We start from the raw sequence: 24953 nt of genomic DNA on the forward strand, positions 1-24953 counted from the left end.
ATAGCCTACAGTTCCTATGACATTTTAAATTAAGCTTATGTCGTTTTAGTTTAATATTGTTCATTATTAGTTTCATAGGTTTTTGTTGTTAAAGATGAAGTCTTTCATATTGCGCTGCAACTTGTCAGTGTTGACCAATTGCTTGCGGTGTTGCCAGTAGTAGTGGGAAGTTCGGATCATTTTACTGACTCGGATCTTTGAGTCTCGTTCAGCAAAATGAACTAATCTTTTCTCTTCCCGTCTCTATGGGACTGACAGGAAGAATAAAAGACTCGGACCTCACCTGTCGATTCAGAACCCGTATGTTGTGTAATGCGCATGTGCGGTCAACACAAAATGAACGAATCACTCTTTGAGACGACTCGGTAGTCCTGAGTCATATTAAAGATTCGTTCAAAATGAACGACACGCAACAGACTGCATCAAATTTCAAAAATGGATATCAGGCAATTAATAATAATAATAATTATAACGTTCGTTATTTTGAATAGAAATCATCACTCATACAGCAGCCATTCATCTCATCGTTTATTTGTGTTCGTATACATACAATATCCACGATCCGCCAGGGCTATAGACCAATCATATGCACATTTGAAGAGATAATAATTTTATGACATGTTTGTAAAATACAGAATAACATTTCTATTCATTTTACATTGATTTATTCGATCTGAATAACTAAAACAGCTAACTAGCGATTACTCTCCTCTTATTGATTCGCGTCAGCTATGACATCAGTGTAATATCATTAGTTTGTAAAGCTGTCAATCATCTCACGTGAACCACGTGACCAAAAGGATGTCCTTCTGCAATGAAGTCTGTGTCATTGATAAAATATATGAAAGACAAAAGTAAAAAAAATATTTGATTCCAGCTTGTTAAATGTGAATATTGTTCTAGTGTCTTCTCTCCTCTGTGCCAGTCAACTGAATATCTTTGAATTGTGGACAAAACGAGACATTTGAGGACCATTCCTGGGCATTTGAGGAAACACTGATCCACATTTTTCTGACATATTATAGACCAAACAACTAACCGATTAATTGAGAAAATATTCAACAGATTAATCGACTATGAAAATAATCCAAAATCCCTAATCATTACGTACAAGTGCATTGCATTGGAACACCTGGATATAAGCCTCCCTCTCTATTCCTCTTTAAAAAAAAAAATTGTTCTCTCTGTTTTGTCATTTAGTAAACTTTATAGATTTCAACCTTATTATTCCTTCTTGAGTCTCTTTAACAAGAAGTTATTGTGTGACCTATATGAGGGAATAACCAGTGATACCCTTGGTAGTAATATCAAATGATAGCTTATAGCGATGTCATCAGGATACACATACACTGGTAGGCAGTGGCCCACCTTACCGTGACCACAATGTGGTCACCCAGAATTTATAGTTTACCCACCTCTTTTTTTACCACTACACCTCTGGTTGTCACATGTTTTATATGTTTGTAAAACTGTTTATTCAAATTTCTGCTGGCTGAAGAAAATAAATAAATAGTAGCATGCGATTTGGACTCTTTTTGTATGTTACCTTGTCCAATTTCCATTTTTCATCTCTCTTTTGATGATTTATTTTTAAATTTACTTACTCTTTTATACTGGCAATTTGTATTTACAATTAACTGATTATTAGTATTTTTTTTTCATTTATATATTTTAATTTATATATTTATGTCATGCCATGAAAACAGTCATTGTTGTTGATTTGGCAATAAAAAAAATATTCTTTAAAAGTTTCAGAAAAGTTTTTAATACATTTTAAATTTGGAATATGTCCTCTATTCCCCTTTCAAAAAATGCATTTACTCGATACAGTGTGACAACATGCCCCTACATCAATTTAGCATGTTTAATAAACGTTATCATTTTTCCTGGCAATAATAGAGGAAATGTTCATCAGCTTTTTTTGTAGTTTAAAGTATGTGTTTAAATAGAAACCCAAGCCTTAGTAATATTTACCAGAGGAAAAGTGCGGCAGCTTGCCCCAGTGAATTGGTTAATTCCACAGCACTTGAAATTAACAATTAATTGTGTTTACAATCTGTAATTGACTTTATTTAGAGATGTTCTTGATTTTATCTAGTACTATCTGCTTTAATTTCTTATGAAATAAGGGGGGCAATGATGCACACAAACTCAGCTGTTGATAGCCTGTGATATTTACTTTGCTGTTTCTATAACTAGACAAACACACAGTCACCGTGAAAATCTATTTTTGAGTTAGTTGTCATTTAGAACAGACTTATTTCTCCCAAACAATTACTTCATCATCAGACATCTGCAATTTTCACCTAAGATATGATCAAGCCTGTTGTCTAAATGTTTATTGAAACCATTGAATGAGCTGAGCTGCAAGTGATACTCCCTGCTTCTCCGTCATAGGTTGACACACATCATGTGTCACTGCACCTCTTAGGCAATGGTGGACCCCCCCCCAATGATCCTTGTATGATTGTTAATTTAATTTAAAAAAAAGACCCCCCCCCCTCATCTGACGGTTGTCCTACCTAAAGATGATTAAAACCATGCTGTGTATTGTAGATAACAATTATTTCAGATGATACAGAAACAGTCAATAATTGTGGAACTTCAGTAAGTAAGGATGTAAAGGCTCATTTATTGCCTTAAACAACAGATGAAGTCATTATTTTCTCTTAATGCAGATATCCGCTATGTTAGCAGTAATAACGTTACCTGCTTGTCGGACAAGGTTTCAGGTTTCACACAACAAAACCCATCCAATTGCTACTCAAAACCAGCCCAATCTAAACGTGTGTCGATGGGTTCCCCTGGTTAAATTCGCATTCCAGGGGTTGAATATCACATTATTGGAGTTACTTCAACCCATGGACATGAAAAACAACCCACAGCAACAGTGATAAAGTAGCCCAATTCCATGGGAAAACCATGGGCTTGGCAACACCGTGACGGATACTGTCTACAACGGATGTAATGTAATTTGGAACAGTCTCCCTGTTGCACTAATAGTAGTAAGGCTTTCCTCTGTGTATACATATCCTTACAAGTACAATTTTAGCAGTTTTATTTGTGTGCCCTCCAAAAATTGCTCTTGAGAAAGTTTGTTTATTGCCTCCCCTCAACTCTTAGACGGAATTTACACCCCTATCCCTAGAGCTCTTGAGTTATTGTGTGTACTGTTTTCGAATTGAAAAGTGATACATGACGCTAAATGACTCTTGTATTATTACATGCTGGTCATTGCACATATGTGAAAGTATGTGAAAGTGCTTTAAATAAGTCCATTGTGAAATACTTGTGTGGATGAAGTGGTTTTGAATTTATAAGCTGCACAGGTTATGCAATTTCTGCATGAATGCATAGGCTACTACTGGACAACTCATTCCCACCACTTTTAGGGAGTATAAACATCTGTTGGGATCACTTACCTTTCATTTTTCCCTGTTATCTAAAACCTCACGAGTTGAGGTGTTAAGTTGCCTCCTCCTACCCCCGACTACGTCATGACTACACGAGTCCAAGCTGTGAGCCCTGCAGCCAGCCAGGAAGGGAGGGAGGAAAGTACACAGGGTGGGAGTTTCAGGACAGATAGCGAGTGGGGGAGAAGCGGATTGTCTTGCATTATAGCAGTCGGTTGCTGAGTGACAGAAACACTGGAACGCCTGTCTGGTCAGTTTGAGAGTCCCGGGACGGACAAGAGGGGCTCCTGTCAGTCGAACAAACAGAGGCAGGGCCATCTCGACAGAGTTATGTTCATGCTTGGAGACACACGTGAGGACTGAAAACAAACACGCTGCTGGGATTTGCTGTAGCCGCTAGCAGAGGGAAATCCACGTCCAGAATGAGCATTATCATGAAGCCCCGGTCTCGTTCCACCAGTTCAATTAAGAACACAGACGGGTAAAGGAGAACTTTTAACTAGCTCCTTCTGCCTCCCTTAACCCATTACCCTATGCTTGCTGTTTCTTTCTCCCTCAAACATCAATCGTTTGGCTTTCCATATCTCTTTTTAACATCTTGTGCAACTCTCTGCTTCCACTCAAGTTTTAAACCCCTTTTGTTTTTCCACTTACAGTACCTTCCACAAATTGAGTTTCACTCTGCCTAAAGAATTTATTTTATTTACATCCTCTTGCACTAGTATTCTTCCCCTGGGCTTTTCATTTACTCTCTGTGTCCAACTGACTTGTTAAAGTGTAACTTAGTTTTTTTGTTTGACTAAATTTTTTTTGATGCTTTATATTGCCTGCTTGTCAAATAAGGGTAAAGATTTAGTCAATTTTACATAATCAAAATGTAATATGTAGATCGCTTTAAGTTGTTTAACTAAATTTGTATTGCTTTTTTTATACATATGAAAATATAAGGAAACCTTTATACACTTTTCACCTGAATATTCTAATGAAATATAATAATTATGTTACATATTATAAATAAATTATATAAATTATAAGTATATAAATACGTTTTTTTTATTTAATGATTTTAATAGTAAGAGCTGTAAATAAATTAAAATCGAATTGCTTTTATGCAGTGACCACCTATTGTACATGCAAATGATTGTATTAACAATACTATATCCAAAATGTTTGTGCAGTCACCTTAAAAAATAGTTTAAAGGCAAAGAGGCAGACTGATATTTTTGCACGAGAAGGCTTCTGCTGGATTGCAGCATATTTGCAAGCAGTGCCAGAGGGCAGATACCTCACCCTTGTTTCTCTTGTCCCATCTTGTTCTCCTGTTGTATTTGCTTATTTTAGAAGCAAGTGATGTTTTTTTTGTGGAGAACTGATTTTGGTACAACAGCTTTCAGTCTGTATAAATGCACTGTGTACATGAAGAAAAATTTGAGCAGTCATCTGTCACTGCGAACTCAGAGATATTGCATATTGATGGCTCACAGGATTCACCCCCCCCCCCCCACCGTTCATGGAATGCTCCATTCCGTGTCCATGAATAATGGCTCTTAGCTAAGCAAACACGGCCTTGCTTTAAGAATGTTTAAGTGTATGTTTGTGCGCGCGTGTGTGTGAAAATGATTAAGAAGTCAGGATGGAGGAAATCTCACTGACATCTTATTGATGTCATCAGTGTAGAGGACGATGTGTGTGTCAGTATGTGTTTTCTTCACCTCATATATTGACCCTATTGTCTGCAGTTCCTGTTTGCTTTGCTTTATTGTAATGCATGACAGTGACTCACTGCATGTCATACACAACAGTCATTAAGTGACAGTGCCACCTCTTTTCCTGTCATTAATGCTATTGTTATTTGGCTCACTCTAATAAAATATTACCATCATTTGAATTAAAATACTGTGTACTTGCATTAGATATGCAAATCAAAACAGTGAAATTTGCTTATCATTAATGCTCTCAATAGACGTTAAATTTTCCAGTTTGTGGTTGCATTTAAGAAAGGTCTTACATCTTCCAGCTCATGGAGCGTGTTTAAACCTGTATATTTGCATCTGTATAAAGTAGAGGATTTGTTAAGTCTTATATGACACCTAATCTGTTTGAATAGATGGCCCGTTTTCTCTCCTGTCATTCAAGCTTTGACATCATTGCCACGTTATAGCACTTTGTTAGACAAACACATCAAGAGTCTTCCAATTACAACGGCTTTTATGTGTCAAAGTGCAATACAGCATATGTGTTTCTGTTGTCAGCAACAGTTGCTATATATGGCTCTCCTTTTCTGTTAATTTCATTCTGAAGATTTAGGTTATTACTGGAGGTGACAACTACTTTTTACAAGCAAACTAACTCAAATAATTGAGGTACAAAAAAAATATATAAATCAGAAATAGAGAGAACTTAAAAACCTCAGGGTTTCAGGATTTGTATAGTTTACTTATTTAATTCTGGACTCTGACTAGGTTATGCAAGGGTTTCACCTTTTTCTCCTTCAACCACTGTGTGCTCAGATTTGCTGTTCCACTTTTTGAATATTTAACATATTTCCTGTGCCTTTTTGTTCTTCTCTGATGCTCTAATGGACCACATGCTATTAAATGTAGCTTGGGAGGGTAGGCAGTCACCAGTTCATCATCCATCAACTTTTAACATTAGAGATAATTTATTTATTTTTCTATAGTTTTGGAATCCCAAATATGTACTTGGGTTTAGTTTCAGTTTTTCCCAGTTAGGTTTATTTTTTATTTCAGTTAACAGAACTGTTTTGCATCTGGTTTACATTTCACAAGACATTCATGAGCAAGTCGTTTCTGTTGTCATTTGTTTTTTCTTTTTTTTATATAAATATTAGTGCTCAAAGTATAATTTAAGTTCCTTTGAGAACTCTATGAACTCTATGACCATTGTTAGTGTTGACTGCCATTCTAATCGGAAAAGATTGGTTTAGTACCAAAAACAGTTAGTTGGGGAACTGCCAGTCTCAATTAAAGTGGCTACATGGCCAAAGGGATTGGACAGGGTGTTCGCAACAACAGAGCTAGCCAGCTGGACATCTGATGCCATAGATAGTGTAGAAGTGATTGCAGCTACTGTAATTATCCCTTTGATTTTTATTGGACGCTCATATTTAATTGTTCTGTTGAAGTACCATTAAATGGATTGGCGTGTTGTCCATAGTCGTTCTTGTAGTTTGTGGAAGAATAACACCCCGTATTGTTATTGTTTTAGGTAAGGGGTCTCCAAACTGGGGCCTGGAGGGCTGGTGTTCTGTGGAGTTTAGCTCCAACCATAATAAAATACACCTGAACCAGCTAATTAAGGCCTGACTAGGCATACCGTCTTTCGGATGAGAGGCTAAACCAAGGTCCTGACTCTCTGAATGTCCTTCTAAAGATAAGGGGTGTAACCCCGGAATCCTGGCCAAATTCACCCATTGGCCTCTGACTATCATGGCCTCTTAACCATCCCCATAAACTGATTGGCTTCATCACTCTTTCTCCTCTCCACCAATAAGCTGGTGTGTGGTGGGCGTTCTGGCACAATATGGCTGCTGGTGGATGCTGCACACTGGTGGAGGTTGAGGAGACTACACCCCTTCTATGTAAAGCGCTTTGAGGGCCCAGAAAAGTGCTATATAAAATGTAAGGAAAATAATAATACTAGAAAGTCTAAAAAGAAAGAGAACTCTTGTTGTAAGAAACGAATGAAGAACCAAAATCCATACACCACTTTAACTATAAAACATAAAGTGACCCCAAAAAGTCAAACCTAGTCCCATATGCAAATTAATGATGTTAGAGATTTTCTCAGAACTAGCTTTAACTTCGAAATTTTCTGTGCTATTTTTTACTATTTATTTTGAACAAACTTGGCTAATTTTGGGTGATATACTGTATGAAGTCACTTGGCACAGGTGCAGAGAAATGTAACCACAGAAGTAGTTCAGCTCACTATAAACTATGGACATACTCCATTCAAATTTCAAGTTTTTAGGTACTCTGTAGATGATAAAAGATAAATGGTTTACAGCGAATTCTCTAGAAGTTCTGGCAAGTTTAGAAGTAATTTCCGCTTGCGTGCTTTGATAATATCTATGCTGTCTGGAGAGATTCCACCCAGCCCCCACTCCATTATGCTTTAAAATAACTGGAAGTGATAATGATTATCAAGAAAGGACTGTTTAATGTATCATGTGTTTTACGTCACAGAGCGCTGTTTGACGATCTTAGGGTTAGGGTTTCTGTCCAATTCCAGCTAAAAGGTAATTAGTGATTAAACTCAAACCTCTCAAGTATACTGAACTGTGGTTACCATTACAACTTGATGAGGTTTTTATCTGACACTGATTTAAAGCTGTTTGAAATGTGTTGTGTGTTACTTTATATAACTAGTTTATTTGGTTTTCATTGTTCCACGGTTTTCTGTGTTTGTGTAATGCGTGAATTAATTAGGACATTTGTATATCAGGAACAAAAACACTTCAAGGTAATTACTCAAAAGTACACACAGCAAATATAAGATGTGTTGGTGAGTGTGCACTTGTGTGTGTTTGGATGTTAAGTGTAGTTTAAGCAGGCAGTGATCTTTGTACAGGGAACAGATGGAGACCTTCACACACTGTTTATTTGATAGAGGGAAATCAGGGGAGTGAAATTAGAGCACAAGCAAAGTGAAGACGAGGAGGAAGGAGAGAGGATGGGAGTGGTGCATTTTCCTTTCTGTAACTGAAGACATACTGTACCAGACAAAGTGAACTGCTCACAACACTGCTGTTTGTTGATGGGCTGGTCATATCCTGAAGGGGTCTTATTGTGAGGAATTGGGATTTAAAAATGTTTTATGCCAGATTTTGCCATCAGACAACAATATGCAAAAAAGAACTTCGATATAGATGTAAAAGATTAATAACTGAACATATAGTACCGTTCAAAAGTTTGTTGTCAGTTTGTTTGTTTGTTTGTTTTTTTAAAGAAAATTGTTAATTTATTCAGTAAGGACACATTAAAGTCATCAAAAGCGACAGTAAAGACATTACAACAGATTTATATTTCAAATAAATACTGTTCTTTTGAAATTTCTATTCATCAAAGAATCCTGCACAAAATAAGAGAATATTTCAAATTGTTTTTAAAGACACGAGACATGGGACACAACAGCTACAGAAGTGAAAAATAAATAAAAATAATTTTTTAACAGAAATTATTTTGGTTTAATTTTTTACAAAGGTTAAGAGATATGGATTTATCTTTTGGTTTAAAAAGAAATTACAATATAAATATGTATTATTATTTTGGCTTTAAATATAGTAGGTTTAATGTTATATACATATTTTAATCTGTAAACATTTTGTGGTCTGAGTTTTAGGGTGTGTGAGTAATAATATGAACGACATTTAAAAAAAAAAGATTATGTAAATATACATTTAAATTTATGCTCTCAAGGCTCTAGAGATCTGTCAATAATTTCAAAAAGTGAAAATTTTGCTCTTAAAATCACTGGACATGTTTTGTCCCATCTCTCTAGAATCACAAAGGCATTTTTTACTCGTGTATGGTTATTATAGGAGCCCATATTCCTTTTTGTAGCATAAGCATCAATGCTTTTGTGTGGGTTACTTACAGTAAAAGGAGAACCATCTCATTCATAATGCATGTCTAGAGTTGAGAGTGTGAGACGGTAAGCCACTGCATTCCTGTGATATGACCCAAGAGAGATGAGGGCAGCACATCACCGCCAGCTCTAGTTTTAACTGTGAATAAGTCCGTTCTCAATGAAACACAAAAATAAAGAGTTGGGTTGAAAAAGTACAGGACACAAACTCCAAATGTTGTTTTCACTTCGCTCTGTGGTGCTTTGATTGTACTGAACATAGATAGGAGAAAGGTTGTATGCGTGAGTTTTGTTGTTGCTGACATTTGTTCTCAGTCGAAACAAAACTCAATCCCCCATTTTACGTGGGTCATGAATCATTGGCCCTGTATGTGTGAGACCGTACAGTCTGCTGAAGTCACCAAGGTGCAGGCTGGCCCACTAATACGGCTTTATCCATCCACACCATGTTACTCATCTCAGATGTGAGCCTGCATGGAGGTGATGATGGTGGCTAAGCGAGAATAAGACGTCACCGTTCACGTCAGGAAAATACCCAGGGCAGAGCAATTATATTAATGCTCCCCGGGGATTATGGGTCAGCATGTTGTAAGCACCGTTGGGTGGATCTAAGGTTAAGGACGGCGGTCCTGCTGGGCGGGGGAAGCCCTCTAAATCGGGAATTTGCTGGAATAATTGTTTTATGTGTTTGTTGTGGTTATAATTTTTTATGTATTTACTTGTGTTTTATTATTTTGCTGTTGATGCACTACAATATTACATCAACCTAAATTAATATGTACAGTATTTAAACAAAACGTCACATTACCTTGGATCAAATTTGTTTTCAATTTTTTGTTTGTTTTTATTAGTTTGTTTTATTTTTAATTTTTGTTATATGTTTAGTTTTTGTGCGTTTTTTTTTTCATGTCAGTTTCATGACAGTTTTATTGACAGTTTATTTATGTGCTCATAGAGGAAAATCGCACATTTTTGTTGCTTAGGTAAAATTGGTCAACAAATGCCCATATTACCAGAAATTGTCAACCTGAGTAATATGCTACTTTACTTCCTCCAATTTTCTCATTTAACATTAACGCTAACTGCCCCGTTGTTTTGTCTCCCCAGCTTTGATGTGGACAATGGCACCTCATCAGGACGTAGTCCGCTGGATCCCATGGCCAGCCCGGGGTCAGGTCTCATCCTCCAGGCCAACTTTGTGCACAGCCAGAGGAGAGAGTCCTTTCTGTACCGCTCTGACAGCGACTATGACCTCTCACCAAAGTCTATGTCTAGAAACTCCTCCATCGCCAGTGACATGTGAGCAAATGTCTCTTTTAAGAGCAGAATCGGTTTAGTAACATTTAAAAAATATTTTTAATGTGCATGTTTTATTCGTAAATGGGAGACAAAGGCATAGATTACAAGTAGATTTAAGTGCAGTTGTCAAAACATTTTTTATGAATTGTACATCATATGTGAAAATATGTTGTAATTAGTATTTTTTGTCCTTTTTTTGCAGACACGGTGATGACATGATTGTTACCCCTTTTGCACAGGTATTGCAATATTAAATATGTCAAAGTTTAAAAGCAGATGGTTTGACAACATTACAAAAAAAATATAAAAAACATTTTATAAAACTAATTTTTCGTGTCTTTTCCCAGGTTCTGGCGAGTTTGAGGACTGTCCGCAATAATTTTGCTGCTTTAACAAATGTACAACAGGAAAGGCCCAATAACAAGTAAGTGCTTTCAATTTAAAATATTCAAATGTACACATTTTTATCATAACACTTAATCTTGGCAGAATTGGTATGGTTTAAGTTTTCTAACGGCAGTTAATCTGTGTTACTGTTGTTTTCATCATTAACACATTCTTTGTTTCTTTTATTTTTTTTCAACCAGGAGATCCCCCATGTGTAACCCACCTCCCATCACAAAGACCTCCTACACAGGTGTTGTATCTTTACTTCCTATATTTTTAATATTGCCATGCCAATTTAACATCAATATTTTTTTGTTAACACAGTATTTGTTAACATTTTGAATAAACTTTTATTTTTATAGTTTCAGTTTTCGTTTATATTTCTTATATATATATATATATATATATATATATATAAAATGTATGTGCTTTTGTCATTTTTAATGGTTTTAGATTACTTTTTCATATATTTTTTATATAGCTTTAATTTATTTTTATTCCAGTTTTAGTATTTTTAAAACTTTAAAACGGTTAGTTGCTGAGGCGTCACTTCTTTTTTATTAAAATGTTTAATGTTTAAGTTTTTCATGTAATATTTTATTTTATTTCATTTCAATTATCAAAAGCAAATTTGAATGTTTTTGTGCAACAGATTTTTCAGATATATGATATACTGTAAAGAGCATTTTTGCTGAGCTTTTCGGTTTTTGTGTTAGGATAAGGGTTGTTTTAATTCGTGGAGAACTGTTAGGCACTGTCTGATATGATGGATCATGTTATCCTTGTGTGGCACCTTCAGTTTTGTCTATAACAGCATGAAGGCAACCTTCAGTTCTCATATCACAGTGTGCATGTCATGTACTCTTAAGCTGATAAGAAAAATGTAATAATACGTCGTAATAACCTCTATGCACAAATGTATTGAATGGATAAAGATAATTTTTACTCACTTAAATCATTTGTTCATGCTTTATAGAGCATCCTGGGTCGCTTTGCCATAGTCATGAGGCACTGCTCGTTGTATCAATTAGCCTCTGTTTCCGGTCTATTTATACAGTTTGCAAAGATAAGCTTGTTTTGAGATGCAGGTGTTTGACCTAGAACTGTAGTACAGAGTGCTCGCTGGATGTTCAGCTGCAGGGATAAAAAGCACCAGTGTTATAGATGTGTAATATTGATTTGTATTAGAGGCAGTGAGCAGATGGACACATTAGACAATTTAACTTCCCATACTGAGTTTAGAAGTCATGTGACCATTAAAAGTGTCAGAAGACCCTAATGGGTGTTGAGTGTAGATTGCCTGGATGTCCATATACCACAACTTAGAATAGAATGATAACTCTTGTGGCTAAAAATATGACATGGTCACCAGAAGAATAACATCCCTGAAAGTGGTGATCTGTAAACTATCACAATTCTGGTCATTAGGATAAAAGTGCCACCTTAATGACTAATTAGTGGAGGATTGCTATGGCATGATTCCTAAAATCATGCAGCTTGTTAAGAAGTATGATCAGACTTGCACAGACAATAAAACAATTGATTAATAGAGTTGCATTAAAGCAGGGATCTGAGCCATATTTACAGACCAGAATACCATAGGGAAGTGTTTTTCACTTTGGCCAAATTAATGATTAATCATTCAAAAGTATTTATATAGCGCCATTGGTCCAAGCCTCTCTTTTTTTTGGCCTTTTTTTTTTTTTTTCTACAGATGACCTATTGTGGCCATTTGAAAATCCCTGCTGCAGAAAATGCATATGAACATGAAAACAACAACAACAAAAAAAAAACAACAACCTTGCATTCAGTTGCATTTTGTCAAGCCCAATCAAGTTCTTTATGCAGTTAATACTATTTATACAAATTCTATTCACAATTGGAGAATAAAGATGTGATTGAACATGTTTAGAAGAGACTTTTACTGCAATTTTATCTTTTATCTGTCTCTTTTCAATGTATTTTTTGGTGGTTTGTAGTATATCTGAACAAATCCTCTATGTTTTGATGAGGATTTCCTTGCTGACAGGGTAGTAAGAGCCCGTGACCCAGATTGGAGGAATCCAGTCCAGCTTTTCACCACAGCTCCCCTGTCTTTGGAGCCAGTGCCCTCTCATGGGCTGGTGTATGATGTCGCGCTAAGCATGAGAAGAATGTCATTGACGTCAGTGCAGTCTCTTTCAGAGAAAGTGGCACCCCAGCCCTGTGCACTTCACCACACATGCAGAAAGAGAGAGAGAGAAACACAGACAGGCAATTAATAAGATAATGTGTGCCTTGTTAAAGGAGTGTACATGTGGCACATGCATTCTGCTTTGTTTTTATAGCTGCTTCCAGTAAGCAACATGTCTAGCATAGCTGCACTGACGTCTGTTTTATAAGTCTATCATTATTTTGTTTCACTTATTTTTATGCCCTCATATGGTCATCCTAACCTTTTCGAAAATGCACATGCAGCAGACATTTGCAAATTTCCTTAAAATAATGAAAACAGCACACATTTTGAATGTCATTAATGATCCCTTCTCAGACCACAATTCGGCTCTAAATTATTAGGAACCTTTATAAACATAAATCTTAAAGCATCCTCTCCAAGGACTAAAACACACTGGACACCGCTAGTCTTTCTCGAGTGTCAGCTGTGAAGGACCTGAGCTCCCCATTCTCTGAATCCTATAAAGTTCATGCCAGGTTTTAGCTGAAGTCCTCTCTCTCCTGTATGCAGCGGCTCACTGGCAGGCTCTAGGCTTCTGTTTCAAGAGGAAGCTCGGCTCACGTTCAGCTAGCGACCCTCCACGGCTGCCCCGTGCTCGTGCAGGGCATCCACTGCTCTGAGAACAGAGGGCAGGCAGATGCGAGCACCTTTATTCTCTTTTGTGGCAGCTCAGCTTAAGGATTGGAAAAGGGACTCATCAAGTCACTCATCTGTTGGCGTCAGCTCTCCGTATGCTTTGCGTTTGGGCTCGTGTGTGTTATTGTTATGACACTGTATGCTTTGTTATGGGTCGGATCGCATGCTCCTAAGGGCCACAGCACGTTACTCTGCTTCTTGGATGTAGACCGGCATCTGTCACGCAGTGATGGGCCTGCCCACAGCAACTACATTCTCCCTATCCCGAGATGAGAGGTTTCACTCCAGGCTCCTTGACATGTAGGACTATAGGTTCTTCACTCGAGTGTTGTACGACTGACTGTCGTTTTGTTTGTGAGCGGTGCTGGTTAGTGTGCCCTCTTTGCATGTTTTCTTAAGGGATATAGTGTTCCCCTTCTCTCACAAGATCTGACTCCTGATCCTGGCCGTTACTGTACCTGATTTGGATTACGGTGTTTTTGAAATCTTGGCTCGATTTGGGGCCCTATCATTCACTGTGGAGGGCTTCAGCACAGCATGAAGAATCACCCATGCGTTCTGACGGGATATCCCAACATGGCGGTCTACAGCAGTTTGGCCCCTCTGCTGGGAGCCTCAGTTAGACCCCTAAAGCACCTGCGATCTGACACCTTGCCTCCTTCTCTTCATCCAGAGGAGGCCTACCAGAAACTGGCCACAGAGACCCTGGAGGAGCTGGACTGGTGCCTCGACCAGCTTGAGACCCTACAAACCAGACATTCGGTCGGCGAGATGGCATCCAACAAGGTAAGAAGATCTAGGTGTCTTATGTTTTTTTTTTTTTTTTTGCTGTGCAGGAATGCTTGGGACACTTCTACAAGTTGATGAAGTGCAATTATTAGCTTTTCTCAGGTTTTCAATTTCCACTCAGAATCACAATACGGGCACATATTGTGGAGTTTATTTAATTTCATTTTTAATTTAATTTAATTTAATTTTATTTTTACACAGTTTTATGTTATTTTGCAGGTGTTATAGTGCCTCAAGATCAAATAAGAATTTTAATACTTTTATGTTATCACAAATGTTTTTTGTTTGTTGAAATCTGGTAGACCTGACCATACTGTGACTGTAGCCTTGTCAGCTTTGTCAATTGGTCCACACAAGCATGAGTTGATTGACTGTATAAAAAAGCAGTCAGCTCATATAATAAACAACTAAAATGTTGAGTTGTTTTGAAAAATAAGCTGATGCTTTGGTGTCTTTTAAGCAGTGCACGGTTTGCAATAACAGCAGCAGAATCATCATTCAGGCTGCACTGAGCATGCTCCAGTCTCCAGCAAGGCCCTAGTACACATCCAGCATGCTAATCAGCCTGTAGTGTGAATCCCGTCTAGTCCACTTGGCCAAAACACCTCTTAATAAACGAAGATTTGAGATGCTTCTAATATTTCTTAGACAACCAGTCTAAAGGTCCAAAAGAGGTGACCAGACATAAGTAACAGAAAGCGTCAAATATTCACATTTTCATATGTCTCACTGGACAGACCCCCCCCCCCCCCCACACACACACACACTTCTACCTCAATACCCAGTATCCATGGAAACGCACAAGGCCTGTCAGTTTGCTTTGTTGCTTTAGCCCAGTATAGTGGCATATCCCGTATACAACTGCCTCACAGTCGCCAAGCAAATGTTATATCTGTTATAAATATGACTGTTTTTGTGTTGTTTCAGAACAGAAATAGCTAATCTTTTCTGAAAAACAATTTTTTTTAGTTGTGTGGAGATGTCCATCTGCCATTGTTTTTGAGATTTATTAGCGGTCAGTGTTCATATTAGCCTGGGTGAATACTTGAATACATCTTCCATTTCAATTACAGAAAAACATCAAATCTATTCCACCATAAGTATTCAATTTAGATCTGTTATAACTCAAATGTATTATTAGCTATAGGGATTACTCTGTAAAAGAGAGTTTCAAGCAGAACTGTCAGCAATAATGACTATTATTATATTTTACATACATTAATAATGAAAAGTTATAATTAAATTACAATTAAAATTAAATATTATCTTATAATTATGTATATAAGTGTATATAAGTAGTATTAATTATATTTATTTTATATATTTATACACACACACACACACACACACACATATATATATATATATATATATATATATATATATATATATATATATATATATATATATATATATATACATAAATATTTGAAGCGGCAAATTGTAATATAACAATGTAAATCATTAATATATAGAAGTAAATAGTTTTAAGACTGAATATGTGAATGTAAATTATGAATGTGTACTTAGAATTCTGAATATATGAACACAAGAAAGTTGCAATATATAGATATGTCTGAATACATAAATAAAAGTCTGAATAAATAGAATAGAATAAAATAGAAATAGAAGTCTGACTATATAATGGTTAGAGGGTCGGACCTGTAACCTGAAGGTTTCAGTTTCGAGTCTCAGGTCTGGCAGGAACATATACTGTAGGCAGATGTTCTTCTTACTGCCTTTTTTATGACAACAGTATGCCTATGTATCCTGTACATGTATCAATGCAGATACTGTACTATATTAATTATTGTAATTATTGCTGACCATGACATGCTGCTGCAGTAATCTCAATAAAATCTAATTGTAAACCGATGATGTTGTTGACAGATTCCCTATCCCTCTCAGCCATGTTGAACTGTGTAGAAAATATTAATAATACTGTCACTTTGAGGACTTTTCGGTAGCATTGCCAGCTTTTTTTTTTTTTTTTTTTAATAAATGGGATAATAATCCTTTTGGTTTAGATTAGCAATATGCACTTACAATAATTAATAGAGTGTAATCTGCTTTGATACCTGTTTACAGGATCTATAGGCATAATGTTTTAATTTTTTTTATGTCTCTTGACATGCTTGATAATAAAATAGAATCATATTGGGATGTAGACAATATATTTAAGAAGGATTTCTAAACATATTTTAATTTTCAGAAAAATTTCAATTACATATTCACAATTTACATTTATATATCCAGACATATAATTATATATTCAGATTTACATCTATATATTAATAATTTACACACATATTCAGATTTTGTAAATATTTATTCTGATTTACATACATATATTTAGACTTATAACTATATATACTCTGATTTACATCTACTTAGATATGTATCTATATACCGCTATTCATACTTACAACTGTATATTCTGAATTATATTTAATATATTCAGATTATTATATCAAGTTTTATATTAACTATATACTGCTATAACCAGGTAAGAACAAAGTCAAACAAATGCTTCAAAAATATCTACAATACTGAAGTAAAAGAAACATTTTATTTCAACATTTATTTATTTTTATTTTATTATTAATTTGTAAATTTTTAATTACTTATTTTATTAGTTTACAGAATATACTATTTGGTCTGCTTTTTAGTCATATTTATTTTTGTATTGTATAGTATTGTTGATTTTTTTTTGCTCATTTCATTTGCATCTGACAAATACAGATACTGGAGAAATCTGAAAAGTCAACAACTTGATGCATCATTATAATGCATCAAAGACAGCTCAGTGGCTTTGTTGTTGTTGTTTAGTCTGCTGAAATAGAATATGTGCCGTTTAAATTAGAATAAGAATTATTTTGACCTCAGCGCTGTTATTTTGAGCTCAAAGTTTATAATAAAGTAATGAATGTTGCTTTTGATCTGCGAGGCATATTATTAGACTAGAGGGATGGATTCAGGAACAAATCATTATTCAGGCCACTGTCCCAGAAAACACATTTTCAAGGAATCACAGCTACAAATTGTGTGATATATTTCCATTTTTAGCTCCAAGACATGTTTTAACACCTTCTAGATGTTCCAACAATAGAAGCACAGTCACTTCTGTCCGCACAGACCCGCAACAGCCTATTACCGTCGGCTCATCTGCTCCACTAAAGCTGCAAATTACTCGCCATCCCACTAGAGGTACACAGGGACCAGAAGTGTGAAATAATCCCCGACCATGTTCTGTCAGCTCCATTGCCTCAGCTCTTTATTTGCTGCCATGCAGTACGTACTTTTGCCACCAGTTCAGTGTTAAGACACTGGTTTTGCTACAATACCTCAGCGACATTTTTCTAAAACTGTACGAGGCCTACAGGTACTTTTTTTAGTCACTTGCTCTCAGGGCACTGTGTGGTTTTGGATAGTAGGCCATTGGAAGTATAATATTTTGCTAAATACTTCAGTCCCAGCCATATTTATGTGAGATTGCATATAGATTGTTTTTTATTAAATTCTATTATATTATAGTGCAGTAAAAATCTAAATGTGAGTTTTTAGTTGTTGTTTTTTCTTTCTTTTTCTTTTGCATATTTTACTCATAAATATGTGATATGCATTTATAGACGTCATGGAGCAAACTAACTGTTTTTATTTTAAAAACATTTTATTTATTTATTTCCTGTAACAGCAGGCAGGGAAGGAGATCTAAGCACAGGAAAACTTTAATAAACAAACAGGGAAATGCTAGGAAACTGGCAAATACATACAACGACAAGCACTATATATGCACAAGAGAACATAGACCAGCTTAACGCAATAACAAGGGGGCGTGGTTAATGAACTGTCACAACAATTAATGAGAGTAACTATGGCAGCTAACAAGGGCAAGGCACACAGGGACTAGACATGACAAATTTTTTTTTTTTTTTTTTTTTTTTTTTTTTTTACCAGTTCCAATCACTAAAAGAATAAAATGGCACATTTCCCAGCATATGTTTTGCTTTATTCAAGCACTCATTAACAATTTACCAGGACAGATCTAGCACGGCATCATTTTGTTCTTGTTCATCTGACATATGTTCTCCATTGACTCCCCTCTGTGGATTTATGTGAATGAACTTCACTGAATATTTTATGAGTCTGGTTGACACAATGTCCACTTCCAAACATCACGTCATGTCATGAAGATTACCTCACCCCTCCACACAAACGTGTGCATCTGTGTGCACACAAATATGTCAATTATGACGTGAACACGCATGGATCCAAACCACACATAATGACTGTGTGCCCTTTTGGGGAGCTATCTGCGGTTTTAAAGAGCTCTCGTACAAAGAAACACATCCTCCATCTGAGCTACAGACATCCAGAGGGTGAAGTGGGAGGGGTCCTGAGGAGGGATGCACTCCCAGAAGATTTACATGCGAGCTCAGCTCGGCCAATCAGCTGCAGCGATGAGCTCATTCTAATCTGGAGGAGCTACCTGATTGGCAGAGCTGCAGTCAGAGACTCTCACCTGAATGATTGGGTGAAAAACAGCCTTATTTGGAAGCTGTTACATGGGCATATTTTCCTTCCAAGGCGCAGGCATTTTTCATTTGGTTTGAGTGCGCAGCTCACGGATAGATGCTATCAGACAATGCATTGGCTTCTTCATGCCCTCCTCTGTTTTAGGTGGACTCTTGCCAGGTTTCTTAACAATGGAGTCAGCCATCACAAGGAATGCCCTGGAATTTCTGGACTTTTCAGATGGCGTTTAGATTTAAAATCACAATGTTAGTAAGGGTGGACTAAAAAAATAAGATCAAGCTTTGAGATCGTCTCTTAGAGCAGTTTGTGTTCGTCTTCCCTATCAGCCAGTGCTTTCTAATCTCATCTGCTATCTGGATTTACTCATTCAAAATGCCTGAGGCAAATTATTTGCTGTCAGTTTCTTGGGGATACATTAAGGTAAGCTAATCAATAATGAAATATTGCATTCTTATATTGAAATGCGGTTGGATGGGATGCTATTGTTTATTACTGGTGTTAAGCATGCGGTTACACAAATAACGCAGGTTGCGTAAAAACATGATAATCGATGGATATTAAGACAGATATGACATTTTTTAGTATTTTTATATTATATATTTAAAATGGATATTTCAACATAAATACAGTACATAAAAGACCTATGCCTTTTTTTCTTTTTGTCTAGGATCTATCACTGTCTAAACCCAAACTCCTTTATAAAGCATCATGATATCATGTGCTGTCGCTCGGCTGTTTTAGTTGTTTGTTTGCACACATTAGTGAGTTTATTTTCGAGCATGCGGCAGTTTTCATCTCCATTTTGTGCCTGTTAGAAATGGGGGAAAAAGATACTTTATATTGTGGCGTCTATCTGGTGTGACCCAGTAGGTCGTTTTGACCTGACATTCTTAACAGTCTGAGAGGATTCATATGTTTTGGGTTGTTTGGAGGACTCAGCCTTGAAACCATGGTGAATCTGTTGATAGCCACACAGCTGACAAGGCAAAACCCATTAAATGATAAAAAAAAAAGGTAAAATGTTGTCTACAGCAGTGAACAAAATTGGGGGTGTTTTGAACAATAGCACAAACATATTACACAAAACCACACAATACATTTTTACTTTTTTCTTTTTTATATATAAAATTTGTTTGTATTTATTTATTTATTTTCCCCCAGGTTTTTCCATATAGATGGTCCTTAATAGTGGATACTTAAAACAAGTTAGATTTTTCCCCTACACAATAATAATATTAATAATAATAATAATTTTCATTGTTTATCTCTCAACAGTTCAAGAGGATGTTGAACAGAGAATTGACTCACCTCTCAGAGATGAGCCGATCTGGTAACCAGGTGTCTGAGTTCATCTCCAGTACATTCTTAGGTGAGTGTCCCTCAAAAACGTTAATACATATTTAATATGGATGTTTACATAAATTCAGTGTAGAATAACACCATAATCTTAGGTGGCAACATGTGTTGCATTTTTAAATGAACAAAGTATTAAAGAGAAAGGGCATTTTGACTGGAGGAGAGCAGCTATGTGAAATTTGGGGGGGTAAATCAGAGAACTAGGACAACTGAAGTGCTGATTATGAGCAAAAAGCAGGTCAACAGCAGCTCTGTAGCCTGACGGATGTGTAGCTAAATAATCAGCCACAAGTGAGACCATTAAATGACCATAGCCCACCCTTCTTTTACAAAACTGCAAATCAGTGGCTGTAATGGGGATCATGAAGTGTTTTTACCCATGAGCGCCTGGTTTCCTGAACCTTCTCTAAGCATTTTCTGTTTGTGTAGATAAACAACACGAGGTGGAGATGCCAACGCCCCAGTCCCAGAAAGACAAGGAGAAGAAGAAAAGGCCGATGTCCCAGATTAGTGGTGTAAAAAAGCTAACGCACAGTTCCAGCCTTACCAACTCTAACATCCCTCGGTTTGGGGTTAAAACTGAAACAGAAGATGAGCTGGCCAAGGTAATCTTAATGAATATACTGTATGTATATATATATATATATATATATATATATATATATATATATATATATATATATATATATATATATATATATATATATATATATATATACATCAAGCCTGCATTTATTTGATCAAAAATACAGAATTTTTTTTAATTTTGCGATATATTATTACAATTTAAAATAATTGTTTTTAAATTTATTATACTTTAAATTATCATTTATTTCTGTGATGCAAAGCTGAATTTTTAGGATCATAATGAATCATCATATTAGAATGATTTCTAAAGGATCATGTGATAATCAAAGTTGGAAACAGTTCTGCTGCTTAATATTTTTTCAGAACGTGATACTTTTTAGGATACTTTGATGAATAAAAAGTAAAAAAAGAAAAAAAAAGAAGCTATGTTTTTAAAATATAAATATTTAGTAATAACGATATACACTACTGGTCAGTAATTTGGGGTCAGTAATTTTTTTTTCTTTCTTCTTTTTAAATAAAATCAATACTTTTATTCAGCAACGATGTGTTAAATTGATAAAAAGTGATAGTAAAGAAAACATATTATTAGAATATATATTATTAGAATTTTTATTTTTATTTTGAATAAATGCAGTTCTTTTTAACCTTTAATTCATCAAATATTTTAGACAGCAGAACTGTTTCCAACACTCATAATAAATCAGAATATTAGAATGATTTCTAAATGATCATGTGATAGACTTGATGTTACATTGACACTGAAGGTTGGAGTAATGATGTTGAAAATTCAGCTTTGCATCACAGGAATAAATTATTTTTTTAAAGTTTATTCAAATAGAAAACTATTATTTTAAGTTGTAATAATATTTCACAATATTACTGTTTTGTTCTGTATTTTTGATCAAATAAATGCAGGCTTGATGAGCAGAAGAAACTTCTTTCAAAAACATTAAAAATAGTAATGTTTCCAAACTTTTGGTCTGTACTGTATATATATATATATATATATATATATATATATATATATATATATATATATATATATATATATATATATATATTTAAATATATATATATACATATACAAAATAATATATATATTTAAATATATATATATATACATATACAAAATAATAAATAATTAAATATTTTTTTACATACACTGCCGTTCAAATGTTCAGTGTCAATAATTTTTTGTGGTTTGAATTAACGATTTTTAGCAAGTAGTTTAAATAGATAAAAATTGACTTTGAAAACCATTTGTAATGTTTCTATTTTAAATAAATGCAGTTTTATAGAATTTTCTATTCATAAGAGAATCCTGAAAAAAAGTCTCACTATTTGCACATAAAATATAAACCTGTTGATGATAATAAATGTGTTTTATTATAATGCTTTCTGAAGGATCATGTGGCATTGAAGACTGGCATAATGGCTGCTGAAAATACAACTTTGCCATCAATGGAATAACTTCAGTTTTTGAATATTAAATTAGACAAAAAAAATGTTTTAATATTACTGTTTTACTGTATTTTTATTATAATAAATGTAGCCTTGATGAGCAAAAGAGGCTTAAAAAAATCTTGCTGACCTCTAACATTTAAACGGTGGTCTATAAAATGAAATGACTGTAAATACAGAGAGAAAACTTAAATATGAGAATCTAACTATATGTGTTTGTGTCATTTCAGGAGCTTGAAGATGCAAATAAATGGGGCCTTAATGTCTTCAAAGTGTCCGAATTTTCTGGGAACAGGCCTTTAACGGTTATGATGCACACAATATTCCAGGTACTGGAATTTTTAAAGCTTTGTTCCCTCAAGCTCAAATTTGCTTTAAATGTCTCTTTATAAGTTGCTTGTGCTAACAAGGACAGCCCATACGGGTTGTGTTTCTGCTGTAGGAGAGGGACTTGTTAAAGACGTTTAAAATTCCCCTCGACACGTTTATCACCTATCTGATGACTTTAGAGGACCATTACCATGCTGACGTTGCCTATCACAACAACATCCACGCTGCTGATGTCACACAGTCCACTCACGTCCTGTTATCAACCCCTGCCCTTGAGGTATGATAGTGCTGTCCCAGTATGCCATGCTGTTTCTTCTTCTGATTGTTGGGTATTAAAAAAGTGGATTAGGTTATGAAATTTTAGAAAACTTGTCTGTGTCTGTGTCTTTCAGGCTGTGTTTACAGACCTTGAAATTCTCGCTGCCATATTTGCCAGTGCCATACATGATGTTGACCATCCTGGCGTCTCCAACCAGTTTCTCATTAACACTAGTAAGTCTCTCGCTCTAGCAGAAGAACAGTCTTTTGTTTGCTACTATAGCATTTTATTATACTTGCTGAAATTTTACTCACCTTCGGGCCTTCCAAAAAGATTTTCGGTACACATCTTGGATGGCCTGAGGTTGAGTACATTATTTGGGTGACATATTCCTTCTGTTATGCTTTTAAATGAATAGTTGGCATACAAGGTCCAGGTGGACTAGAAGAAGCCTAGATATTATAGTAAATAAAAAAACAACAACCTTGTTTCCGTTGTATCCGTAAAGGAACATCACGTTGCTTCCTACAAATAACATGTGTGCAGTGTTTTTCACAGCTGTCAGAAACACTTTTAGCTTAATCACGGTTGTTCGAAGTAGCAGACCCGCACAAAGAGGAATCAATACTTGTTTAAGCTGTTATCACGTGCAGCAAGCGGTCATTCGGGCGATTTTCACATGCTATGGATGCATGTGCTTGGTGGGCTACATGTGTCGGTGAATCACAAAGCTCACGTGTCCCACCCACACAGCTGGTAAAATCCCCTCGGTGACGAATGGAGGGACCAGTGGGGCTTGTCTCACATTTTGATGAATATTTACACAGCCCCAAAAGGTCAAGCTCCAAAAAAGCACCATGAAAGTATCATGAAAGTGCGCTCATCTGAAGCAAAACTGTAGCTTTGTGTGAAACTGAAATTGTCAATTTAGGTTGCTGTTCACTGAAAGTCAACCGTGAATTACAAATACAAGAGCTGTCGAGTTAGTACGGTATAGAATGAATTGTGCTTCCTCTTTCCTCTCTCCTCTCAGACTCTGAGCTGGCCCTCATGTATAATGATTCGTCTGTGTTGGAGAATCATCATCTGGCTGTAGGTTTTAAACTGCTGCAGGAAGAGAACTGTGACATCTTCCAGAACCTGACCAAGAAACAGAGACAGTCACTCCGCAAGATGGTCATTGACATTGTGAGTCACAATGTTATGTATGTCACTGGTCTGTAAGTTAGCTATTAGCACTGTATTTAATTGCACTGATTTCTGTATTATGGAACTAAACTTTTATTTCACGGATATGAAAAGAGATGTAAAAGGACAGTAAATTTCCCTTTTTCTCTCCAGCTAATACTGATGGTCGTCCATCTTTTTTTTTTGCAGGTTCTGGCCACTGACATGTCTAAGCACATGAATTTGTTGGCAGATCTGAAAACCATGGTGGAGACCAAAAAGGTGACCAGTTCTGGGGTATTACTGCTAGACAACTACTCTGACAGGATACAGGTCCGTCTTTATATTTACACTCACATTACATTCTAGATATTGTCATTTTATTTTTAACTTTTATACCTAGTCGATTAACCTGTGGTAAAAATTTCCTCACCGTCACAACCCTCATGTAAATATAAATGGGACTGATTTTGGCTGTATCTCAGGTCTTGCAGAACATGGTGCACTGTGCAGACCTCAGTAACCCCACCAAGCCGCTGCAGTTGTACAGGCAGTGGACGGACCGCATCATGGAGGAGTTCTTCAGCCAGGGGGACAGAGAGCGGGAGCGCGGCATGGAGATCAGCCCCATGTGTGACAAGCACAACGCTTCAGTCGAGAAGTCCCAGGTAAGCCAGCTTAGGGTAGATAAAGATCAATGAAATAATGAAACCTAAACATCTATATTATCTTTCTAACCTTTTTTTTTAACGTTTTTAATGCATTATTTATTTTTATTTTTAACACCTTTCAGGGTGTGCTGTTACATCCAAAGTATCATGTGATGACCTTTTACCCTTACCTAAAACCTCTTTGCACTTGTTACTTTTATTTATTGTAATTTATTTATGACAGCATAAATCCC

General features: G+C 35.8%; 1 protein-coding gene across 7 annotated transcripts in view; it reads left to right on the forward strand.

The window, feature by feature from the left end:
- LOC113069851 (cAMP-specific 3',5'-cyclic phosphodiesterase 4D) overlaps positions 1-24953 on the forward strand; it is a 91216-nt gene that overhangs the window by 62730 nt on the left and 3533 nt on the right. For 3 of the 7 annotated variants that reach the window (XM_026242909.1, XM_026242910.1, XM_026242911.1), the window contains exons 2-14: positions 10131-10322; positions 10525-10561; positions 10670-10746; positions 10910-10959; positions 14234-14346; positions 20161-20254; positions 20671-20846; positions 22524-22622; positions 22736-22900; positions 23016-23115; positions 23916-24070; positions 24260-24382; positions 24535-24717. In XM_026242909.1, the coding sequence (XP_026098694.1) occupies positions 10131-10322; positions 10525-10561; positions 10670-10746; positions 10910-10959; positions 14234-14346; positions 20161-20254; positions 20671-20846; positions 22524-22622; positions 22736-22900; positions 23016-23115; positions 23916-24070; positions 24260-24382; positions 24535-24717 (1564 nt within the window). Of the gene's footprint in view, positions 1-3555; positions 3895-10130; positions 10323-10524; positions 10562-10669; positions 10747-10909; positions 10960-14183; positions 14347-18296; positions 19306-20160; positions 20255-20670; positions 20847-22523; positions 22623-22735; positions 22901-23015; positions 23116-23915; positions 24071-24259; positions 24383-24534; positions 24718-24953 lie in introns of those variants that run through there. The other 4 variants (XM_026242915.1, XM_026242914.1, XM_026242912.1 and 1 more) reach the window with 3 other exon arrangements.

Source organism: Carassius auratus, unplaced genomic scaffold, assembly GCF_003368295.1.
Source record: "Carassius auratus strain Wakin unplaced genomic scaffold, ASM336829v1 scaf_tig00002576, whole genome shotgun sequence".
NCBI classification, from domain to species: Eukaryota; Metazoa; Chordata; class Actinopteri; order Cypriniformes; family Cyprinidae; genus Carassius; species Carassius auratus.